Source organism: Nannospalax galili, unplaced genomic scaffold (genome assembly GCF_000622305.1).
Source record: "Nannospalax galili isolate Female #2095 unplaced genomic scaffold, S.galili_v1.0 scaffold213, whole genome shotgun sequence".
In the NCBI taxonomy this organism is placed as follows: domain Eukaryota; kingdom Metazoa; phylum Chordata; class Mammalia; order Rodentia; family Spalacidae; genus Nannospalax; species Nannospalax galili.
In genome coordinates, this window is record NW_008335195.1 from 2332576 (window position 1) to 2355363 (window position 22788).

Here is a 22788-nt window from a genome sequence, read left to right on the forward strand (position 1 = left end):
ATGTCTGCTTGGCATGTGTGCCACCACACCCAGCTACAACGAACTCTTAAAAACAGTATCAAAGAGACAGGCATGGTAGTGCCCACCTTTAATCTCAGCACTCTAGAGGCAGAGGCAGAGGCAGGCAGATCTCTGTAGGATTGAGGCCAGCCTGGGCTACACAGTGAGTTCCAGGCCAGCTGGGGCTACAGGGAGACCCTGTCTCAAAAAACCAAAACAACAACAAATAGGGTCAAAGAATGCCAGACCAGTCTACTTAAATAGGCCAAACTAAGATAAAACTCTAACAAATAACATTTATTTTTCTTTTACATATGTATTTCACAGCATGAACATCATATTGCCTCCAGAGAAAGGTGCTTGTGTACCATTATATTTTACTATTTACCACACAGGCATTAAACATTCTCATTCACATGATGAGACAATTTGCTGGTAGACATTTAAACACACAGACATTGGTTTCAATATCACAACATATTTTTCATCATAACAAAGGAAATACATCAAAATATGGTAACATTAGCTAATATTTTACAAGCAAATAATATTTAACTCTGCATAGTTTATACAATAGGCTGTGGCAATAAATAATATCACCAATCTCATCAACTGGCCACAAAAAGCCCAACATTCATTTTAATTGATATGAAATGCTCTATTGGTATAGTTCCAACATAGCCTTACATGTGGTGGGTATTTAACCTTAAATACATAAAAAGAAAAAGATCTAAACTGGACTAAAAAGGTATGTTTTGATTAACTACAAATATGTCATGTCTACATATTACATTCCTAACATAAAGGCAAGTATTTTAATAGAAAAACTAGCAGTCCAAAAAATGTAAATGTGCAAATCGTGAGGAAAACATCGCATTTAAATTTGCACTGATTTGCAGGTTACAGTACTAGCTCAGTATAAACACAAACAGGAAAAATATTCAGCAGGAAGAATGAAAATGACCTCTTATGACAGAGAACTGGTCATTGAACACTGCTCCACAGTTTAAAGTTTTCCTGGTGGTCTAGAGTTTCTAACACCTTATGACTATCCTTTATTCAACAAAAGAAGGGGCAGCAGGCATGCTTCAATCCATGGTAAGAACAGGAAGAAAAACCCAAATCAGCAACATTTTCTTCTACAATTTGGTATAAAGACACTGCTTGATATTTTAACTTACTGTTAGCTAACCTCACCTGTTTTTGAAACAGGTCTGTTACATGATGTAAAGAATAGCTTCCCTTCATACAACACAAGGTTCACCTGTTTTTGTTTTTGTATGTCAGTGTTATAATGAGATACATGCACTCTACCAATCTGGGTAAGCAACACTGCGCTGTGTCACCCAGCTTGGATCAGAATCAAATTCTACAGAGATTCTCTGTATTGTTTTCAAGGTGTTAACAGTGTGCAAAGCAGAACTGTGTAATTCCTGCATTATGTCTTTTAACTAAAATGTATATAAAAATAAACCCTCAATCTTTGGAACTACAGAATGTCAAGAATTCTACTAGGGATGTTAAAAGCATTGGGCAGAACCCTGGTTTTCAGAGTGCCATCTGCACCACAAGAGAAGAGCCGATTGTCTTGGCTGATGTCAATCTGCATGACTCCAGCTCCAATGTTTCGGAATATGGACTGCTTAGCATGTTCATTCTTAAATGAATGAATCAAGCCATGGCCTGTCAATCTCCAGACCTAATTTAAAAAGAAAACAAATATTTTGAGTCATTAAAAGGAGAGACCAAACACTAAACACATAGCCCTCACTTCTGCTCCTTGGTCCAAGTAATCCCACCGAAGTCCAACTCTCCTGCTCACTCCTACTTTCATAACAGTCTACTTAACAGGAAGCAGTAATATCGCTCACATGACTCATTTTCTGTCCTAACACTTCCTGACCCTTCTGTCAAACTTCTCTCTTCACAGTCTTACATTCTCTTATATTTCTCACATATATATATATATATATATATATCATCACTAATTCAACCAAATATTTAATTTCAGTTAAATATCTTTCTATGTAAAGCTCTGTTCTAGTGCAACATAAAGAAGTATGGTAACTGTCTCACCCATCTTCAAATCTTCCTTCAGTGAAAGGTAAAGGTAGGGAGAAGGAAAAACATTCTAAACTAATTTCACCAAAAATATCCATTTAATGTGAATGTAATTAAATTCGCATTTGGGGGCGGGTGGTATACCTTATTTACTAAAGTGTTTGCCTAGTATCCATGAGGCCCTGAGCTCAATCTTCAGTATCACAAAACAAACCCTCAAACATTTTACTCAAAATCCTTTAAAGCTTTTTATTTACATTTTGTAGTGCTAGGGCTTTGCACATTTTAACCAAGTGTTCTACCACTGATCTATATTCCAACCCTTCCCTGTTTTATAGTGGAAGTAACCCAAGAGTCCATTGGTTTTCCAAATCAGAATCATTTAGAAAGAGCCACAGAGAAGCACAGGTTGAGTGGAGGTGGCATGCCATGGAGATCAGTACCCCCAAAGCTTTACTTCAATACCTCCATTTCAGAATGCAGTGCTTTGATTTACTTTTCTCTTTCCTATAAGTCTTATCAGGTAAAGACTATATTTAGCCACTCCCAATAGTGGAAGTAACCCAAGAGTCCAGTGACTCTATTGGTTTTCCAAATCAGAATCATTTAGAAAGAGCCACAGAGAAGCACAGGTTGAGTGGAGGTGGCATGCCATGGAGATCAGTACCCCCAAAGCTTTACTTCAATACCTCCATTTCAGAATGCAGTGCTTTGATTTACTTTTCTCTTTCCTATAAGTCTTATCAGGTAAAGACTATATTTAGCCACTCCCACCTCTTACGTAGAATTACCTTTATATTGCCTTCTGCTGATCCTGTAGTAAAATATTCCTCACAGGGATCCAGAGCCAAAGCCTTAATAGCTGAGTCATGTGCCTGGAAGGTATGCATTAGCTGTCTCTGTCTGATATCAAAAATGCAGATGCATCCCTTCCGACCTCCAGAGATCAGGAGTTGCTGTTTGGGGGCATACTGCAGTACTGTGGCACCATGGTCATGGCATGTGAAACCTGAAAAAAAAGACACCAAGAGACTTTCCCTATTCCAAAAAACTTCCATCTTGCCATTCTGATACTTAAATTCACATTTAAAAACACAGGCATTAACACTGCACTTTTTTCACTCTAAGTATTATATTTATAAAGTATCTCCCAATAAGTTCATGTGTTAAAGACTGATCCCCAGCTGCTGGATCCAGTCCCTGAGAGGTGACAACCATGAGAGCTTTGCCTTCATCTGTGGATTACCTCTGATGGGTTCATAATCTGATGGCATAATTGGAAGATGGTGGAAGGTGAGGCCCAGCTGTAGGAACTAGGTCACTGGGACATGTTCTTGAGGGCTGTATTTTTCTATAGTTCTTTCCTGTCATTTTGGCTGCTTCCTGTCTACCTTGCTTTGCTCTCTGCCATAATGTTCTGCCTCCCCAGAGCCCAGAAACCATAGAGCCAGTTGACCATGGACAGAAACCTCTGAAACCCTAAGCATAATAAACCCTTCCTCTCTTAAGTTGTTTTTGTTGGGCATTTTGTCACACTAAAGTACATCCATATTTTAGTCACTGAGTTTTTTTTAGTAACTGAATTTCTAAAACCATATGATTAAAATAAAAAAATTTAATGTTACAAAAAATTTTATCAACATGAAACATACAGAAAAAGGATGTTTAAATCTTAAGTCCTAAATTATGTGCCTCATAATAAAAAAGTATGAAGCACCATGTATGGAAATATCACACTGAACTTATTAACATGCACTAAACATGTATTAATTTAAGTGTTTTTAATTTTTAATAATTTTTTTAATTTATGTGTATAAGTGCATGTCTATAAGTATGTAAGTGCACCTGTGTCATGCAATGTCCTTAGAGGTTAGAAGAGGGAGTCAGATCCCCTGGAACCGGAGTTATGGACAATCAATTATTAGCTACCATGTGGGTGATGGGAACTGAACCTGGGTCCTCTGCAAGAGCAGTCAGTACTGTTAACCACTAAGCCATCTCTCCAGCCCCAATTTTTATTTTTTTTTTCCTGGTCTTTGAGACAGGGTCTCCCTGTAGCCCCAGCTGACCTGGAACTCACTATATACACCAGGCTGCCCTCGAACTCAGAGATCCACCTGCCTCTGCCTCCCAAGTGCTACAATTAAAGCTGTGTGCCACCTCATTCAGCTAGTATTTTGTTTTTTAAGATAGGGTCTCTTGCCCGGCGTGGTAGTGCACACCTTTAATCCCAGCACTTGGGAGCTTGGGAGGCAGAGGCAGGAGGATCTCTGTGAGTTCAAGGTAAGCCTGGTCTACATAATGAGTTCCATGCCAGCTGGGGCTGCAGGGAGACCCTGATAGGAGAAAAAAAAAAAAGGGACAGGGCCTCACTAAGCCTGGAACTCACTGTAAACCAGACTGGTCTCAAACTCACAGAGCTCCATCTGCCTCTGCCTGAGTGCTGTATACATCCAAATTTTAAATGTTTTAAAATAAGCATGTATGAGAAAAAGTGCAGAGGAGTCCAGGCTTCTCAGTGGTGCACTCAGTCACCTCATTACTACCCAGCATCAAGTATTCACCTAACCTGGTACTATCCCATCATAGACCCTCATTTGAAGATCTCCTTGGGTAAGAAAACGAAACTGGGGCTGGAGAGATGGCTCAGTGGTTGAGATCACTGACTGCTTTTGTAGAGAACTCAGGTTCAAGTCCCAGCACCCACATGGTAGCTAACAACCATCCATAACTCCAGTTCCATTGGATTCGATGCTTTCTTCTGACCTCCGTGGGCACTGCATGACATGGGTACACTTACATACATGCAGGCAATACACTCATACACATAAAATAATAATAAAATATTTTTGTTTAAAAAAGAAACTACACTTGTATGAACACTTTCAGTTACAAGGAGTTATCCTTCTGCTATAGTCTGGACAGGCATCCCCAAAAGTTTCATGGACTGTTGCACTATTAGGTGTTAGTCAAACCTTCAGAAGATTAGAACCTGCTGGGAGGAAGTTAGGGCAATGGGGTTCCCTTGAAGAGGATCCCAACCCTTCTTCCCTCTGCTTCTCAGCAGTCATGAGGTGAGCAGCTTCTTCCACATCTCCCTCTATGATGTGCTTCTTTCCCACAGGCTCAAAGGAAAAGGACAAACAACCTAGGCTGAAAACTCTGAAACCATGAGCCAAAATAAACCTCTTCTCTGTATATATAGTCCTCCACATCAATCTGTGAGTAAACACTGGGTTCATTAAGTAAAATAAAAAAGTAGAGCATTCCTTCAGAATGTGTTAAAAATCATAGACCTTAACTTACCATGAATGAGGCTGTTTCCAGGTGATATTAATGTGTCCCAGAGGCATACATTTCTTTTAAAGAAACAACAAAATATATCATAAATAATTATTCTAAATCACCACTAGGGACAAATTTTGTCTTCAAGACAAATATTTTTACATATTTGATTTTTTTCACTCATAAAGCAGTGATTCCAAACTACAATAGGGGTGTATATCTCCTAAGAGTTTATCTATCTCAAAACTAGTATTACCCTGTCTCAGAAGATCCCTCTCACTGCACCCTGCACCCCCAGCCTCATCTCTTTTCCATTACCTTTCTGGGGAAACTGAGATATGGTTTCCCAGGTAGAAGAGTACTTCTGTATCCCCAGAAAATACTCACTGCAGGGAAACAAGGTGTTATTTATAAGCATGCAGCCAATGAAAACAGTGTAAGGAAGGAAATAAAAAGAATGATGGCTACAACATGTTAAATGCTCATTAGTTCTGAAGAGCCTTACAATAATAGTATTTCCTCTCCCTCTCCCTCTCCCTCTCCCTCTCCCTCTCTCTTTCTCTCTCTCTCTCTCTCTCCCCCCCCCCTGGTATTTTTGAGATAGTGTCTCCCAGTAGCCCCAACTGGCCTGGAACTTGCTATGTAGACCAGGCTAGCCTCCAACTCAGAGATCCACCTGCCTCTGCTTCCCCAGTGCTAGGATTAAAGTATGCTACCACGCCCAGCCTACAATAATAGTATTTCTTAAAATGACTAAATAACTTAAACATAACAATTATACATGCTTTCAGTTTATGTTTTGCTTTTCTCTTTTGATAAGGAAAGCCATTGTAAGAATAGTATTTTTTAATTCTTGGGACAGAAAACCTTACTAAATAGGAATCTTTATTTTCCAGAAAAGATAGCTCCATCCCTAATTTTTTTTCTTCTGTCAACCTACCTATTGTCATTGGACTGTCCAGATGTTGCAACTAGACTTGAAGAGGTAATAAATGCAAAGTCACTTGTGGCTTTACTGTGGCACTGCCAACTCTAGAGAAAACAAAATAAAACCAATGTTATCTAAAAATCCAAATCCAAACCCAACTGATATGATACAAATACAGCTCTACCAATATATACTAGACTCATGAGCAAAACCAATTTTGTTGTTTCTGAAACAGAATCTTGGTATGTAGCCCAGGCTGCCTCAAACTCACAATCCTCAACTTTCCAAGTGTTAGGATCACAGGTGTGCATCACCTTATTCAACAAGAACAGCTGTTAAAATTCAATCTGGATGAGGGGTGCAGGTCCATACTGTTGGGTGGCCTGAGCCCCAGTCTCCTCCAGACTAAATAGCTTGACTCTCTTGCTCAGAACACAGATCTGCCTTGATATGTTTACTACTCAGAACTTCAGACCAAGGTGCACCCAGAGGCCATAATGGTCAATTTCCCTTCTTTCTAAGTAGAAGACTAAAGAGCAAGAGTTTAAAAGAAATTTTAATGTACATGAACAAGTAAATCAATATGAATTAATTGTGACTGCCCTTCCCATCCAAAGTCTTTAACAATTTTGATCTTTCTTACAATTTTTTTCTTATTCTAGGAAGCATTGTGGCTGTAATCATGTTCCTAATTCTTGTGTCAAATTAAAAGACAGAAAAATACTTTTAATTTTTCTTTCATGTGAATAAAATAAATCTAAAAGTTTTTTGAAAATTTTTATTTTGAGTTCTTAATTAAAAATTTATCAGCCAGGTGTGGTGGTACATGCCTTTAATCCCAACACTCTGGAGGCAGAGGCAGGTGGATCTCTGTCAGTTCAAGGTGATCCTGGTCTACATAGCAAGTTTCAGGACAGCTGGGGCTATAGGGAAACACTGTCTCAAAGAAAGCAAAAAAAAAAAAAAACAAAAAAAAATAAGAAAGTGCTATTAAAGTATCCTGTGTCAACCTCACAGAGTGAAAACCCTTGGAAGTTTTAAAATATCATGGCATCCCTTCAACATAAAAGCAAAAATTAATAATAATAAGGTAATTTTATCTAAAACGAGGGTAAAGAGGAGTGGCTCATGGTGTAACTACCAGGCAGAGCTGTCATTTTCCCAACAGAACCACCAAAAGATATACCATGGGAAGCAGACAGACACTTTGTCAACAATGTTCTCTGTATGTACTCTGGAAATGTGAGGGCAACTTACCATGTAAGGTTTAGGATTTGATGCAGTTTGATTAACTTGCCAGATACTCAGAAAACCCTCTCCATCTGCAACACCACACTGCAAGAATGCATAAATATTAAACATAGCTTCCAGAATTCCTATCAAAGGTAAAATCACCTATAGAAAGGAGATTTATTAAGATCCCACTTAACATTCTGCCTATAGTTATCTCTGTTGTGCTTCCCAAGAAAGTCAAGTGCCCTGACACCTTTCAAGTGCTTTTCCACACCCATTCCATTACTCTCCTCTAACACTCCACAACAGAGTGAGGGAGAAAATGGGTGGCTCTTAAGAACTCAAGGAAGCAGGCAGGCACCAGCAGTACTCAGCAGAAGTTTTCTACTTTCAAAAATCTTTGGGTATCTTAAGTGGATAGCTGGTCAACCCATACTAAATTTGTGTGGATTTATGTTTTTTTAAATAGTTATTAATTCATATGTATGCGTGTGTGCCTGCATGAGTTTATGTGCACCAAGTGTATGCAGGTGCCCATGGAGGCCAGAAAGCATTAGATCCCTGGACCTGGACAGGAGGGTGTGAGGCATGGAGGGATGGGGAGACACCAGAAACTGAACCCAAGTCCTCTGAAAGAGCAGTAAGTGCTCTTAACCACTGAGCCATTTCTCCAGCCCCCAAATTTATGTTTCATTGAAAGAAAAGAGGCTACATAAATAGAACTGAACAAATTATCTCCTCAGTTTTTAAACCCAAGGTCATTGAATTATTATTATTTAGATACAATTTTCATAAACATTTCATCTTCAGTATCCACAATTATTTTTTGAACAGGTTCAGTAGTAACTCCCATGAACTAACCTTGTTGCCTTGTGAGTTAAAATATAATCTAGTAACTCTTGCATTGCCGGCTTGGCGGAAACAGACAAGTTGCTGAGGTCGTGTCCATTCAAACATTCGGACACTTCCATCCTGAGCACCTGTGAGATCTAAACAGAGAAAAAGCAGCAAGTTTGAAACTGAAGTGTTCCAGTGAGCCCTCTTCTATACATCCACCTCAGAAACAGTTAAAATCCTTAGATCATAAATCAAATACTTACAGTATTGATGGACAGGGTGTGAAGTCATTCTCTTAACATTATGTAAGTTCCTTTTCATGAGCTTTAAAAGGAGAGAAAATGGATTTACTTTTTGATTACAGAAAGGTGAGGAAGAACACGCATCAGAGCAACCCTGACGACATGTATTTTCTTACAAGTTATTACTGAGATAAACCCTTTATAGATGTTCTAAACTCATTAACAGCTCAAATTTGCAATGCATCTGCCTCAGTCTCTCAGTACAAGGATACAGACATATACCACCACAACCAGCTGGATTCCAGATTCTTCAGAAAGAACATGAGAATGGGACTCCTTCAACCATGGTGACTAGTAAATATCAACATCGGTAAGCTAGGGCACTTTCAAACATAGACATGAATTCCTCTTTGATTTTGCTTTACCATTCTGTGCCTCAGTTTACTCATCTATAAAATGATATGTAAGATAATAACAACCATTCCCACTTGTGGTTGATGTGTGAAAAAGCATGCACCAGGGAAACTCACAGTAAATGAAAACTATTCTCATCTTCGGGATCATTTTTATGCCAAAATGACATCAACTCATTCCTTGGGGAGCCCATATCCAGAAACCACGCTTGCCTAGGAGTAGTGACATACCACACTAGCCCCAGTGCTGGTCTGCCCGCTGCCTAGCCATGGCAGAGACGGAGGTGGATGCACCTGGCTTGTGGAATGGGCGGCCGCTCCAGGCTGATACAAGGTTGTGGTGGAACCACGATAATCAATATCATCTGAACTGTGAAAAATAGGTCCATGTTACTCTGAAAGTTACATTCTTTCTTAACACAAATCAATTACAGAGATTTTATATAACATAAAACATTCTTTTTCGATGCATTTTCTTTTTATTACCATAAAGATACAGATGTAGTAAGAGTTTGTTTCTTTTATTAATTTTTAAAAAAATCTTTTTGAGACAGGGTCTCCCTATAGCCCCAGCTGGCCTGGAACTCACTATGTAAAGCAGGCTGGCCTCGATCTCAGAGATCTGCCTGTCTCTGAGTACTGGTATTAAAGGCATGGACCACCATACCTGACACAGTAATTTATTCTTTGGCAGTTAAAAAACAGTTTTTATTTTTTAAAAAATAGGATAAATAGCCGGGCGTGGTGGCACATGCCTGTAGCACCAGCACTTGGGAGGCAGAAGCAGGCGGATCTCTGTGAGTTCAAGGCCAGTCTGGTCTACATAGTGAGTTCCTGGACATCTGGGGCTACAGGGAGACCCTGTCTCAAAAAGACAAAAAAAAAAAAAAAAAGAATAAATATCCACTAATAAAAGCATAGGTACAAACCAGGCATGGTGATACACACCTTTAGTCTTCACTCAGAATGCAGAGGCAGGCAAATCTGAGCTTGAAGTCAGCCAGAGCTACACAATGAGATCCTGTCTCAAACAAGCAAGCAAGCAAGCAAGCAAAAACTTTGGTATAAATCTTAATCTAGCCAATTTTAGCACTAATTTTTTCCCCTTCAAACAAAATATAAATTCAGTCTAATTTATTATCTTTGTGATAAGTTTTATTACTGGAAATTAGAACAAATGCTATTTTAAAGTATTTTAACCCTCCCTGAAGATTTATATGAAGCGAATGGCTGATGGAGAAGGGAGAGGCATTCTTTTCAGTGGTACGGCCACTGAGTGCCTATGTTCTTGTAAACAATCCTAATGAAACTCACTTGGTCACAAATACAAAAAAAGACATGGAAGTAGAAGGGGGGCTTGCTGTGAAGAGAAAAGGATCGGTTACAGAAGGAAAGAGTTAACAGTAAATATGATCAACATATATTATAAACATATATGAAAATGTAATACTGAAACCCATTGTTATGTGTAATTAATATGTGCTAATAAAAACATTTAAGAATGTTTTACCACGTTTTCTTTTGGTTATATATAAACATTAAATGATCTCTTCAGAACAGAGAGCACATATATCAAATTATTTCATTTACATTTATTCACTTGTATGGTTTTATTTCTGTGTGTATGTCCATGGAGGCCAGAGGTTGAAGTCAGATGCTTTCTTCCTCTACCTCATTTTTCTGAGGCAGGGTCTCTCACTGAACCTGAAGCTTGCTGTTTCAAGCTAGGCTGGCTAGTTAACAAACCCCTGGAATCTGCCTACCATTATCCCACCAGTGTTGGAGTCACAAATACATGCTACCACACCTAGCTTCTATGTGGGTTCTTGGGCTCAAACTCAGGTCCTCATGCTTCTGCAGCAAGCACTTTACCAACTAAGCCATCTCTCTAGCCCCTTTATTTACTTATTTTTTGAGACAGGATCTTACTATGTAGCCCAAGCTGGTCTTGAACTTAAGATCCTCCTGCCTTTGCCTCCCAAGTGCTAGGATTATAGGCATAAGTCACCATTCCTATATGCCTCTTTCTTTTTGTCTTGATACTGGTAATTAAACCCAAGAACTCATGCATGTTAAACAGGTACTCAAAGACACACCCCCAGCCTCAAATTATTAAAAAAAAAGTATCGTGCTTTGTTTGATTTTTAGGACCAGGTCTTACTATGTAGCCCTGGATGACCTAGAACTCTATAGTATGTAGAGTAGGCTGGCTTGAACTCACAGAATTCCTCCTGCCTCTGCCTCTTGAGTGCTAGGACTAAAGGTGTGAGCACCATGCCCAGCCCAAATTAATATTTTTTGTTTCTTTTGTTTTTTGTTTTTTTGAGACAGGTTCTCACTTTGTAGCCCCACCCGATCTGGATGTAGACCAGGCTGGCCTTGAACTACAAAGATCCTCTCTGCCTTGCTGGGACTGAAGTCATGCGTCACCATACCCAGCCCAAATTAAAATTTTCAAACAAGGGGATAGAGAGATGGCTCAGAGGTTAATCCCAGCACACACTGACAGTTAACAACCATCCATAACTCCAGTTCCAGGGGGGTCCAACCACCCTCTTCTGCCTCTGCAGCCACTGCATTACACATGAGCACTTACAAACATGCAGGCAATACCATGCAAAAACACAAAATAAGAATAATAAAATATTTTTAAATGCTTTTCAAAGAAATAAATATAAAGTTAGACATGTTAGTACATGCCTGCAATCACAGCACTGGGGAGGTAGAGGTTGGAAGATCAGGAGTTCAAGATCATGCCCAGCTACATTGTAAGTTGGAAGTTGGAAGCCAGCCTAAATATGAAAACTTGTCTCAAAAACCAAAAAACAAGTACAAATTTTCTTAAAATACTCATAAGTTGATGATGGAGTTATACCATATTACATGGTTATATTTACTATGAAGTATGATTAAAACCTGGCTAAATGCTAATGAAAAGAATTCCATAAAGCATGGAGAGAAGCCCTCAGGGCACCATTCTTAGTGACATGAAATTCCTGACTTGAAAGGAGAGCAAACATGTTAAAAAAAAAAAAAAACCTAAAGATTAAAAAAGTGTTACCAAACTCCTCATACAGTGTCCACAGCCTCAATGAAAATTAAAGTTGTCTACATTGGTATCCAAAAGATGCTTATTAGGTGGTAATTATTAGGTGGTAATTAAGAAACACTGAAGAATATTCCCTAAGTGTGACCAACATTATTGATTAGTCTAATAAATTTGTGAATACTATTTTTCTGCTTTCATTATCCAGAGCAGCTAAACTTACTGAATACTGTGTAATTACTGACAATTCCTTGGGGTTAAATGTCAAAGTGGCAGTTTTCAGCATTAGACATTTATGTTAGGGATTATGAAAGACTTTATGGAAAAATTATGAGTAATTTATACACTAAGCAAAACCTTAATATTGTCAACTAAATCAATTCTGTTTGTTTCCTACACAACTGAAGAGATACATCTCCCAGTCCAACAATTTAGTGGGTATTTGTTGAAGAAAATTACATTTAAATTATCTGTGAGGCACACCTTTTAGATTCTCTATCATATTCTTCTCCAATCCATATATATGATTGACAGGCCAGTAGAGAAGTAACATCAAGTTCTTGAACATCATGTGTTGAAGCCAAAACAATTTCATTACAGTTTGCCTATAAAATAAAGGCAGAACAATGATTTGAGCAATTTCACTAAAAAGCAGTATATTTTCTTTTTTAAAAAAATTTTATTTTTTCATTTTATATGTATGCATGTATTGCCTGCATGTAGGTAAGTGCACCCATGTCATGCAATGCCCGCGGTGGTCAGAAGAGGCTGTCAGATCCCCTGGGACTGGAGTTACAGACAGTTGTTAGCTGCCATGTGGGTGCTGGGATTCGAAGTCTGGTCTTCTGCAAGAACAACCAGTGTTCTTAACTGCTGAGCTATCTCTCCAGCCCCCAAAGCAGTATATTTTCTATAATGACTACAATGTTTACCTTATTAACAGAAAATGCCATGATCATGTCAGATTCCTTATGAATGACTTTGGCTTTTCCTCCTGGATAGCCCAGATCAGCTTCAACCTACAAAACATTACTGAGGGTTAGTAGCTGCTGCATGGCTCTACAGACATATGTGAACATCCCACAAAACTTAAAAGTTGGAAAAGAAGACATAGTAGCAGCAAGAAAAAAGTATGGGAAACAGTAGTATACAGAGAATTAGTTTTGGAAAATTTGCTTGTATGCTCTGAATCTCTGTAATCAAACACCCAAATTATAAAGATCTCCAATGTATTTATAGGTACTGATTATCACAAAAGATAGCCAAAATATTTTCACAATTTAAATGTGTATTTTAGCTTTTCAAAGTGCACAAGTATTCTGTAGTAAGAATGTCTGTGTGTTAGGAGGAAGAGAGTGGAGGAAAATGTCACAGAAAACCAAGGAGTCACATAAAAGATGAAACATTTTAAAATAAGGGTGAGGAAATGAGAACGGTAAGAATCTGTAAAGAAGGACAGGTAGAAAGGAATGAAGACTATCAGAAGGTATGGCAGCTTATGTCAGAGGTGGTGGGAAGCAAAAGAAGGGGCAGAGTCAAGGAGAAAGACCAGTTGCAGTTGTAAAAAAAAAAAAAAAACAGACTTGAAAATGTGATAGAAGTAGAGATGGAACAGTGAACAAGAAAGAAGAACCAATGCCCCAGCAGAACTAAGATAGGCACAGGAGGTATCTCCTGCCCTATGTCCTGACGGGGTACAAGCAGCAAGTTCTTTGATTAGCCAGCGGGGCAGTCATGGTTAGTATCAGAGATGAGTGGTTAGCTCTGAGAACTTTGAAAAGTGAGCTACAGAGAGGAACTTGGGAGACTACCTTGATGTGGCAATCTTCTGCTACGGAGATGTGTTTGACCTGCTCCACATGTTCTTCTACAGACTACATAACACCACACCATCACAAACACAAAACACATGCATGAAATGAAATTATAAAGAGAATGAAAAGTTTCAAGCTAGAATAGTCATCATGTAAAGATGACAAAAATGATTTTGAAAAATTAAACTGAACGAAACACAACACACAGCAAAAGCAGAAAAATTAAAGGTACTATGACTATTGCATACACATGAAAACAAAAACTATTTCAAAATAAAAATTTATTACTTATATACCATTTATATACCAAAGCTTTTTTTTTTTAAAGGGAATCTCTAAAAGTAAAACTCCATTTATTTTTTGTATGTGTTGTATGTATGTCTATGTTCACATGTGTGCATGTAGGGGGAATGCCTTTGTGTATGTGTACATGGAGGCCACAGGCAATGTTGAGGGTCTGTCTTCCCTAGCTGCTTTCTATCTCATTTTTTAAAACTATTTTATTATCTTTATTTTATGTGTATGCATGTATTGCCTGCATGTAGGTAAGTATACCCGTGTCCTGCAACGCCCACGGAGGACAGAAGAGGACGTCAGCGCCCCCGAAACTGGAATTACGGACAATTGTTAGCTGCCATGTGGGTGCTAGGATTCATCTCTCCAGCCCCGCTATCTCATTTTTTAAAGCAGGATCTCTCCCTGACCTGGAGCTTACTTTACTGACTGAGCCATCTCCTTATTCCCTCCCCCCATTTTTAAGGTTCTGAGGATTAAACCCAGGACTTGATTCATGTTTGGCAACCACTCTATCACTGAGTTAACACCTAGGCATGTCTCAATAGCCTGGGGTTGGCCTGGAACTTGAGCTCCTTTTGTTTTTATTTCCCAAAAGCTAGGATAGCAAACAGGTTGAGTGACACCAAGCACTGACCATAGTAACAAATCTGAGTGATCATATAATTTTTTTCTAATCACAAGATTATTCACTTTATAAATGTTTGATAGAATGGGGCATGGAAAGAAGAAATCATACAAGTAACTTGCTCCTGACTGACAACAGGTCCTAAGAGATGGAGACAACCAGAGGTATCATTCCTGTTCTGCTGTGGAAACCTCCTAAAGCCTGATCAGAGCAATGAACTCCTGCTCAGACCTTTTGATGTCACAGTTCCAACCTAGGGCCATTCAAATTTTCTAATCCTCCCTGAAGATCGCTGGAGCAACTGACAAGGAAGCAACCGGGAAAACAAAGGGGGAGTGGTCAATATGGAGAATGGCTAAGGGAAAGTCAATTCTGAGGTATTTACTTGTCTGTGTCAATTAGCTGGTTTGACACATTTATCAATTTCACAAAAGCTTGTTTTGCTGAACGTTTTTTCTTTTACATACTTGATGAGTAAAATTATCAGCATTCCTCCACAGTCTGTGCTTCAGCTCCTGCCTCTAGTGCCTGCCCTGAGTTGCTACCTGGGGCTCCCTCAGTAATGAGCTGTGACCCAGGAGATGTAAAATAAAATAAACCCTTTCCTCCCCAAGCTGGTATTGGTCAAAGTGTTTTGTCACAGCAACTGAAAAAAACCCTAGAACACGTGGCTACTCAAAATTAGATAAAATTAAACAAAAAGTTCAGTTCCTCAATCATACCAGCCACATTTCAATGCCCAGTTACCACATGTGACTGGTGACTTCTCTGCAAAGAGGCAAAGATACAGAGATTGGAGAGCACTAGCAAGTCACTTCATTCAATGTATAGAAGCCCAAAGGGGAGATGACAAACATTCTTCCATCCCAACTCCAGGCATGTGCTTCTCTTTCCTAATGCTTGCTTTATCTCTACCCTACTTTAGAAACCTCTGTCTGGATAAAATGTGTCAACAGCAGAGATCAACACTTGGCCTGCTAACCCCAAGCCCACAGAGCCTGAGGGACATGATGAAAAAGCAAAAGGGCCAGCAGGAGGCAGAGGCTTAGTGGAGGAAGAGGCAAACTGTAAGTGTACAAGAAACCTGAGCATCATTGTTTCCCACAGTACACTAAGACTCTTAATCCAACCAAGTCAATATGCTTCAAACCTTACCACTAGTTAAAATATATTTTTGGTAAATGGTTAAATTTAATGATTTGAAAAACTAAATACTCAGAAAGTTCAGTCCTTTGAAGAATTGGCTTTAGTGAATAATCGTGTCATAACTGAGTAAGTATGTTTTATTTTAAATCCATTTCTTAGATTTTGGGGAACTTGGACTCAGCATCACCACTAGAAGCAAATGGTGTGGCTCTGGGACTTCCCTATCAAATGTTTTATCAGTAATTTCAATACTATCAGGGTCTTTGCTCTAAAAAAAAAAAAAACAAAAAAACCCCTATAATATATACAGAGATCAAAAGACTCTCTACAGCTCATTCTTTCTATTTTTAAATACATAGGAAAAATAAATGACTATTCACAAGAGCTGACCACAATTGCTATCTAGGTATGAATAGTAAAAATGAATGAGTGTGGTAGGTCTGCTGTCCTAGGCATGGAAAAAACTAAGCAGTTCTATACTTGATACCCACATAGACTGTCCCTCTCAGTTTTCATCTTTCTAAGTGAAATATAGTTCATATATAGTTCATTTTTCTCTCCTCATAGATAGTACCTGACACTACTCTGAATGACACTACTCTGCAGACCAGTTACTTGCCTCATAGAATGCACTGAAGCGCTTGTATAAAACATCTTCCTAAGGAAAACAACCTTGTCTAGCCACCTAAACTCCTGATTCTTCTTAAGTCAAGGGTGCATTACTAATTATACTGGGTTTTGAATCACCATGTGACGCTAAACTTGTGCCTTTTTTTTTTTTTTTTCGGAGTAATAGTTCATCTTGGTTTTGGTATTTGTGTAATTTATTCTATCACAGAATCCTAATGTGTTATTTCTAAGCCTATTCATTTACAAATGATAAATAAAATGCTTTTAAAAGGCTATGCTCTATTTTAAAACAAATATTTAGAGAGCTGAGCTGGAGAGATGGTTCATCAGTTAAGAGCATTGGCTGTTCTTCCAGAAGACCCAGGCTCAGCTCCCAGCACTCACATGTCAGCTCCCAACCACCCATAACTCCAGTTCTGGGGGATCCAACACCCTCTTTAGTCCTCTGTGGGTCTGCATGCAAGGGTGCACTTATAAACATGCAGGCAAACACTCATACACAAAAAATAATTATTTTTCTAATTTTGTAAAAAAGAATACCAAGTGCTTGTATCATCTTTAAAAAAATTAGAATTGCATCACAAAGTACAGTTACTTATATAATAAATTCTGAAACCATTCATGGCAAAGTTATTATATGGAAAAGTCCAATAGTAATTACTTAAAGGAATTACCAATTTTCACTTGACTATATGTGATTTATCATGAAACTTACTATAAAATGCAAATTACAAAGTTTTATCTTAAAAGAAATACATTACAGTTTAATAAACTTTGGGTACTAATCATGATGTGAAAGATAATAGAGTAAGTGCCAATCAAAAATACAATTTCAAAGCAAATCAAGTATTGACAATCAGAAATGCTAAAAAAAAAAACCCTAAAAATTACAATAGAAAATATTATTTTTTAAATACCTCACTCTGCTTTCTTTTCTTTGTGAAAATATATCTAATAAATGTCTCTTGAAGAACTTCTTGTTTGACAAGGAAATGCCAGAGTCGTTTGACTGGAAGTGCAGCAGAGTCCCGGGACCTATCAAATAATCATTAACGTACCACATTATCTTACTGCATAGGAAATGTATTTCGCACATGTAGATACTTGTTTTAAAATCTCTATTCAAAAAAGATGGCATTAAGCCCAACAAAATTTTTTAGATTTTATTTTATGTTTTGTGTGTGTGTGTGTCTGTGTGTATGTCTGTGTATGTGTGTAATGTGAACCTGAATGCAGATGCCTAAGTAGGCCAGAGGTGACAGATTCTCCTGGAGCTGTGAGCCATCTAACATGGGTGCTGGGAACTGAACTTGAGTCCTCTGCAAAAGTAATACATATTCTTAATGGCTGAGCCATCGCTCCAGTCACTTGCTCAACAAAGTTTTACAATACATTCCACTTTTAACTTTTAGTTCTCTGAAAAATAGTCCCTGACCTACAATCAATTCTCCAATTACAATGAATGAACTGGGTGACATAAGCATCAAGTGACTCTCTTATCATTTTCTTCCCAAATAAATTTTAGGTTTTCCAGTTGGTAAAAGTAGATTGATGCATTTTAATGGCCTCAGGCGAAAACCTTGGTCTTTCAAGTTTGTGAACACGGCTGGTTAATTCCAAGCAAAGCAAACAGCCAGTTATGTTTAATCTGACTTGAACATTACAGTGTATACACATATCAAAGCATCTGTCAATCAATTAAAATGTAATTTTATATTTTCATGTATTAGTTAAAATTAATTTTTTTAACAAGAATGCTGCTTATCAAAGGGGCAGGTAGGTAAAATATTCAAACAAGAATAGAAACCTTAATTTGTCCTTTACTAAACTGTCCACAAAAAAAAATCAGTATCATTTTGATTACATAATACAGATTACCATCAAGTTTTTCCAAGAGTTGTAAAAATTAAATTAAAAAGAAACATAGAAGATAACAAAGGTCTTTTTTTCCTGATTATAAAAGTAATATATATATAGCCTGGCGTGGTGCCACACGCCTTTAGTCCCAGCACTGAGGGAGCAGAGGCAGGTGGATCTTTGTGCATTCAAAGCCAGCCTGGTCTACATAGTGAGTTCCAGGCTAGCTGGGGCTACAGGGAGACCCTGTCTCAAAAAGAAAAAAAAAAAAAAGTATCCATAGTCTTCTCATTGAGCTCCTTTCTGTCAACTGGTAGCAGATTATGGATTCACATGAGAAGAAGGGAGAGTTCACAGAACTAGTATTACCTTACCTTCTGTTTTTACAGTGGTGTCTGGCTATTGTGTGAGACATTCCAAGAGTTAAAAAAAAAAAGTAATATATATAGCTAACCATGGTGATGTATACTGTTAATCCTAGCACTTGGGAAGCAAATCTCTGTGAGATCAAAGCCTGGTCTACATAGTTTTAGGCCAGCTGGGGTATAAGAAGACCCTGTCTCAAACAAGCAAACAAAAAGTAATATTATCTATTGAATTACAGATATTTTGGGCAAAATAATTTTCTGGAGGTTGCCAAGTCTAACAACCTGAGTTAAATCCCCCAGAGCCCACATAGTAAGAGGAAAAGAATCGACCCCAGAAAGTTGTCCTCTGATTTCTACATGCATGCTATGGCATGTACCACCTTCTCCCCATAAATAAATTTAATTTTAAAAATAATTTTTATCCGGATTTCTGTTTTATTTAGAGAATATTACTAAAAATTGGTCGTAGGTTCAAACTTAAGAGTATTTTGAAGGCTACTGGAATACTTTTGCAAACTGTTTTCCAGGAAAGCTAAACCAAGACAGTAGTATCATCAGTGTTCTAAGAAGTTTCTCACTTGAATGGAGTATTTTCAGGCTCTAGCATTGCTTTATTTCGAAGAACTGCTGGCCCAGCTCCTACTGAAAGGTCAGCTGGATACGTGTTGATATAGTTAGGGGGTGGACCTTCAAAGTGATCCATTTTCTCTTGCAGAATCTGTTCCCAGTTCTCCAGGTTTTTAATTACAGCAATTCCTAATGGTGATGTTACAGGGAGCTCTAAAAGGTAATAGAATACGGTGTTTAATTTGGGTTTAAAAATTATATCACTGTACATCTATAAAACCTAAATTCTTACAAACAAATCTGAACATATTAATATAATATAATCATGGGTGTTCTTAATACTTTCAACAAAACAGAAGGCAAGCTCTCTAAAATGACCTGGCCTGGATTCCTGCTCTTTCAATCTATGTAGACTATTTCTTGTTATGAAAGTTAAAATAGACTGGAGCCTATAACAGAGAAGACTTCACAAAACATCAAATGCAATATTTTTACAGTTACAAATGGCCTTTTATATATATTTTGTAATATTTGACTTTCAAATTCTAAACTCACCAGAAAATTCCAGTCCAGCGATAGGGAAGAAACTCTTGATATTGTGAAGTGCCAGCTTAATCACTGTCAAATGTAGAAGAGCCCAGCTGCCAGAGAAAACCAAAACATACACATCGATCAAGAAACTGAATCATGGGGAAAGTGTAGTGACATTCCCTCTCAAGTTGCTTTCTCCAACTCAGAAAAGAAGCTACCAATGATTATTACACAAAATGGGTTATTTGTAGTTACTGAAAATTGAAACTTAACAATGCATCACACTTGGAATATCTGAAAATTGCTCAGTAGAACAGTATTTATTATACAGTCACCTGAAGTCTAGTTACACATCAACAAATGATATGCTAAGTTCCAAAAGCATGTCAATAGATTACATTTTTCTCCCAATAAACTGTCAGTTTATAATTTGTATGAAAACTATTCTTTGAAACTGGATATGAAGTACTTTCTGGAAACATATCCAAAAGGTAAAGATTTTCTAACTTGAAAATATGTCAGTTAATATACAAATTCATGGTAGTGCTGTTATTTTTTAAATTATTATTATTATTATTATTTTGGTCTTTTTGAGACAGGGTCTCCCTATGGCCCCAGCTGTCCTGGAACTCACTATGTGGACCAGGCTGGCCTTGAACTCACAGAGATCCACCTGCCTCTGCCTCCCAAGTGCTGGGATATTTTTAAAAATTTTTTAATGTATGTGTATGAGTATTTTGCCTACATCTAAGTGCACCCATGCGCGCTATGGCTGTGGATGCCAGAAGAGGACTTCAGATCCCCTGAAACTGGAGTTATAAATAGTTGTTAGTTACCACTGGGTGCTGGGAACTGAACTCCAGTCCTCTGTAAGAGCAGACAGTGCTCTTAACTACTGAGCCATCTCTCTAGCCCCTAGTGTTGGTATTTTAAAATAACAACATCAGGTTTGTCTTCAGAAGAAGGTGGGGGGGTATTTTATTTACCTGTAAGAATTTGGATCTTGGTGCTCCTGTATTTGTGTGTCTGAAAAAAAGGCATCATCTTCTTCATCATCACTGTGAACACTTTCATCAGAGTCATATATAACACCACTATCAGACAAAGGGAGAAACGGCTGCAATAAAAGGTAAAGCTATTTGTAAATATATGCTTTTATAAATTTATTAACTATACCATTTATATAGTACACACTTAGAACAGATCTTAAATTACTGTTAGAAATAAAACCCAAGGTCCAAGGACCTGATCAATACCACACACAAAGAACATGCAGATAAAGCAAAAGTAACTCACAAGGCAGATTTTACTTTTGCAAAAGGGTGCCTTTTGTGGTCAGCCAGATCCAGCAAATACACATAGGACCCAGAAGCTGGGAGTGGGGAGGTCAGGGAGGTCATTAGCTCTAACTCACGATAACTGTGTCTTTTCCCCATGGGCTGGGGTCCAACTACCCAGTCTTTCCCAGTTGGCTAGTTTAAAGGAACTGGTGAAGGGAGAGGAGCTCCACTACTGCAGGCCATGAGGCTCAGGAAGGCATCAGGGCCTCTCCTTGAGCAAAAGTCTTACAGGGTATGGTGTGATTAAACAATTCCTTGTCATAAACCAAGTTCCAAATTTTACAGGGTTTGAAAGTAAAGGCTGATATCTAATGTTTCTTACATTACTAAGGTATTTCAACACATAGTTTTCTTCTAATTTAAAATGGAATATGATAAGTGGTCCCAATTTAAACTTTTCTTTTGCATTTGATACTGAATTTACAAAAGTTGGGGTCATTAGGGGAAAAAAAAATCTCAGATCAATAAAAGAACTGAGTAGAGAGGACAATGAAGCCTGATTTTTTCACTTTATTCTGGATATATAAGAGAATTAAAAGTTATGAAAGAACGGAATGAAAATCATAAAAGTGATCAGTGGAAAAAACATCTGCTTACAAAAACCAATTATAAGGATAAGTGTAGACAAAACAAACTAAAAAATCTTATGTATCGAACAAAATTAAAAAGAAAACCATGCTCTCTGCTTCCCTGGGCCTGCACCACCGGCTAACTCTCCTAGCCTACACTACTATCCTCAGGCCTCTTGGGGTAAGTCTATAGCGCAGCTCTCCGTGCCGGGACTCCCTAAGTCACATTCACCCTTCCATCCCTCCCGCCATTCTATACTCCTAGTTTGGGACCTGCGCCAGTCCTAGTCTTGGGGCCCCAGACACCTGGGGAACCAATACTGCTTCCTGATCTTTTTCACCCAGACCAACTTAGTGCCTTCCTTAGGCCCCAGGAGCACTGCTTCTGGACCTGGCCCAGCCCTCACCTCCCTCTACTTCCCTGGTCCTACAACACCCGCCAGCCTCTTTCTGGGGCTGACAGCCTCTTTCTGGGGCTCCAAGGCTTACCTTCACTCTCCCTGATCCTTTGCATCCAGTACAACCCAGCTACTCAATCCACTCCCTGGGAAATCTTGGGGCTTCTTCCCTCCCCATCTACCTTTGCATCCCTGCGTGGCGTGGCCACGGCCAGGGTCTCAGGTCAGTACAACAGCCAAGTTCCTGAGGCCAAAAGCATTCTTAGAAGATTCCAGACCTAAGGAGAAAGTCTGAAAACTTCTGATCCACATTGGAATTGGGCCGCGGATCTCCTGAAGACAAAATCAATCCGGCCTCGACAATATAAAATCAAAAGAGAGAACCAGAAGCTTAGACGAACCAGCTCTTCATACCCAAAATGTAAACCACAAAGACACAAAAGGTTCAAAAAAAAGAAGCAGAACTAAACTTGAAGGCCCGGGTATCACACAAGAGTCAGAAACTACAAAAGAAATTCACATGTCAAAATAACAGAGAAAAAATAATAACATGAAAAACTAAAATAACATATCCCCACCAAATACCAGTAGTCCTCTAAAG

At 38.4% G+C, this 22788-nt stretch overlaps 1 protein-coding gene and 1 non-coding gene across 2 annotated transcripts in view; one reads left to right on the forward strand and one right to left on the reverse strand.

The window, feature by feature from the left end:
• Positions 1 to 266: 266 nt before the first annotated feature.
• Dmxl2 (Dmx like 2) overlaps positions 267 to 22788 on the reverse strand; it is a 180376-nt gene continuing 157854 nt past the window's right edge. The window contains exons 29-43 of the mRNA XM_029561949.1: positions 20867 to 20997; positions 19905 to 19990; positions 19361 to 19562; positions 17475 to 17592; positions 13857 to 13919; positions 12978 to 13064; positions 12529 to 12650; positions 9231 to 9369; positions 8608 to 8668; positions 8369 to 8496; positions 7532 to 7609; positions 6287 to 6378; positions 5368 to 5420; positions 2853 to 3070; positions 267 to 1699 (exon numbers count right to left, since the gene is read on the reverse strand). Of these exons, the coding sequence (XP_029417809.1) occupies positions 1490 to 1699; positions 2853 to 3070; positions 5368 to 5420; positions 6287 to 6378; positions 7532 to 7609; positions 8369 to 8496; positions 8608 to 8668; positions 9231 to 9369; positions 12529 to 12650; positions 12978 to 13064; positions 13857 to 13919; positions 17475 to 17592; positions 19361 to 19562; positions 19905 to 19990; positions 20867 to 20997 (1788 nt within the window). The 3' untranslated portion in view covers positions 267 to 1489. The remainder of the gene's footprint in view (positions 1700 to 2852; positions 3071 to 5367; positions 5421 to 6286; positions 6379 to 7531; positions 7610 to 8368; positions 8497 to 8607; positions 8669 to 9230; positions 9370 to 12528; positions 12651 to 12977; positions 13065 to 13856; positions 13920 to 17474; positions 17593 to 19360; positions 19563 to 19904; positions 19991 to 20866; positions 20998 to 22788) is intronic.
• On the forward strand, positions 18697 to 18831 carry LOC115069749. Its single transcript, XR_003848984.1, has one exon. It is a non-coding gene; the product is annotated as a small nucleolar RNA SNORA75 (small nucleolar RNA).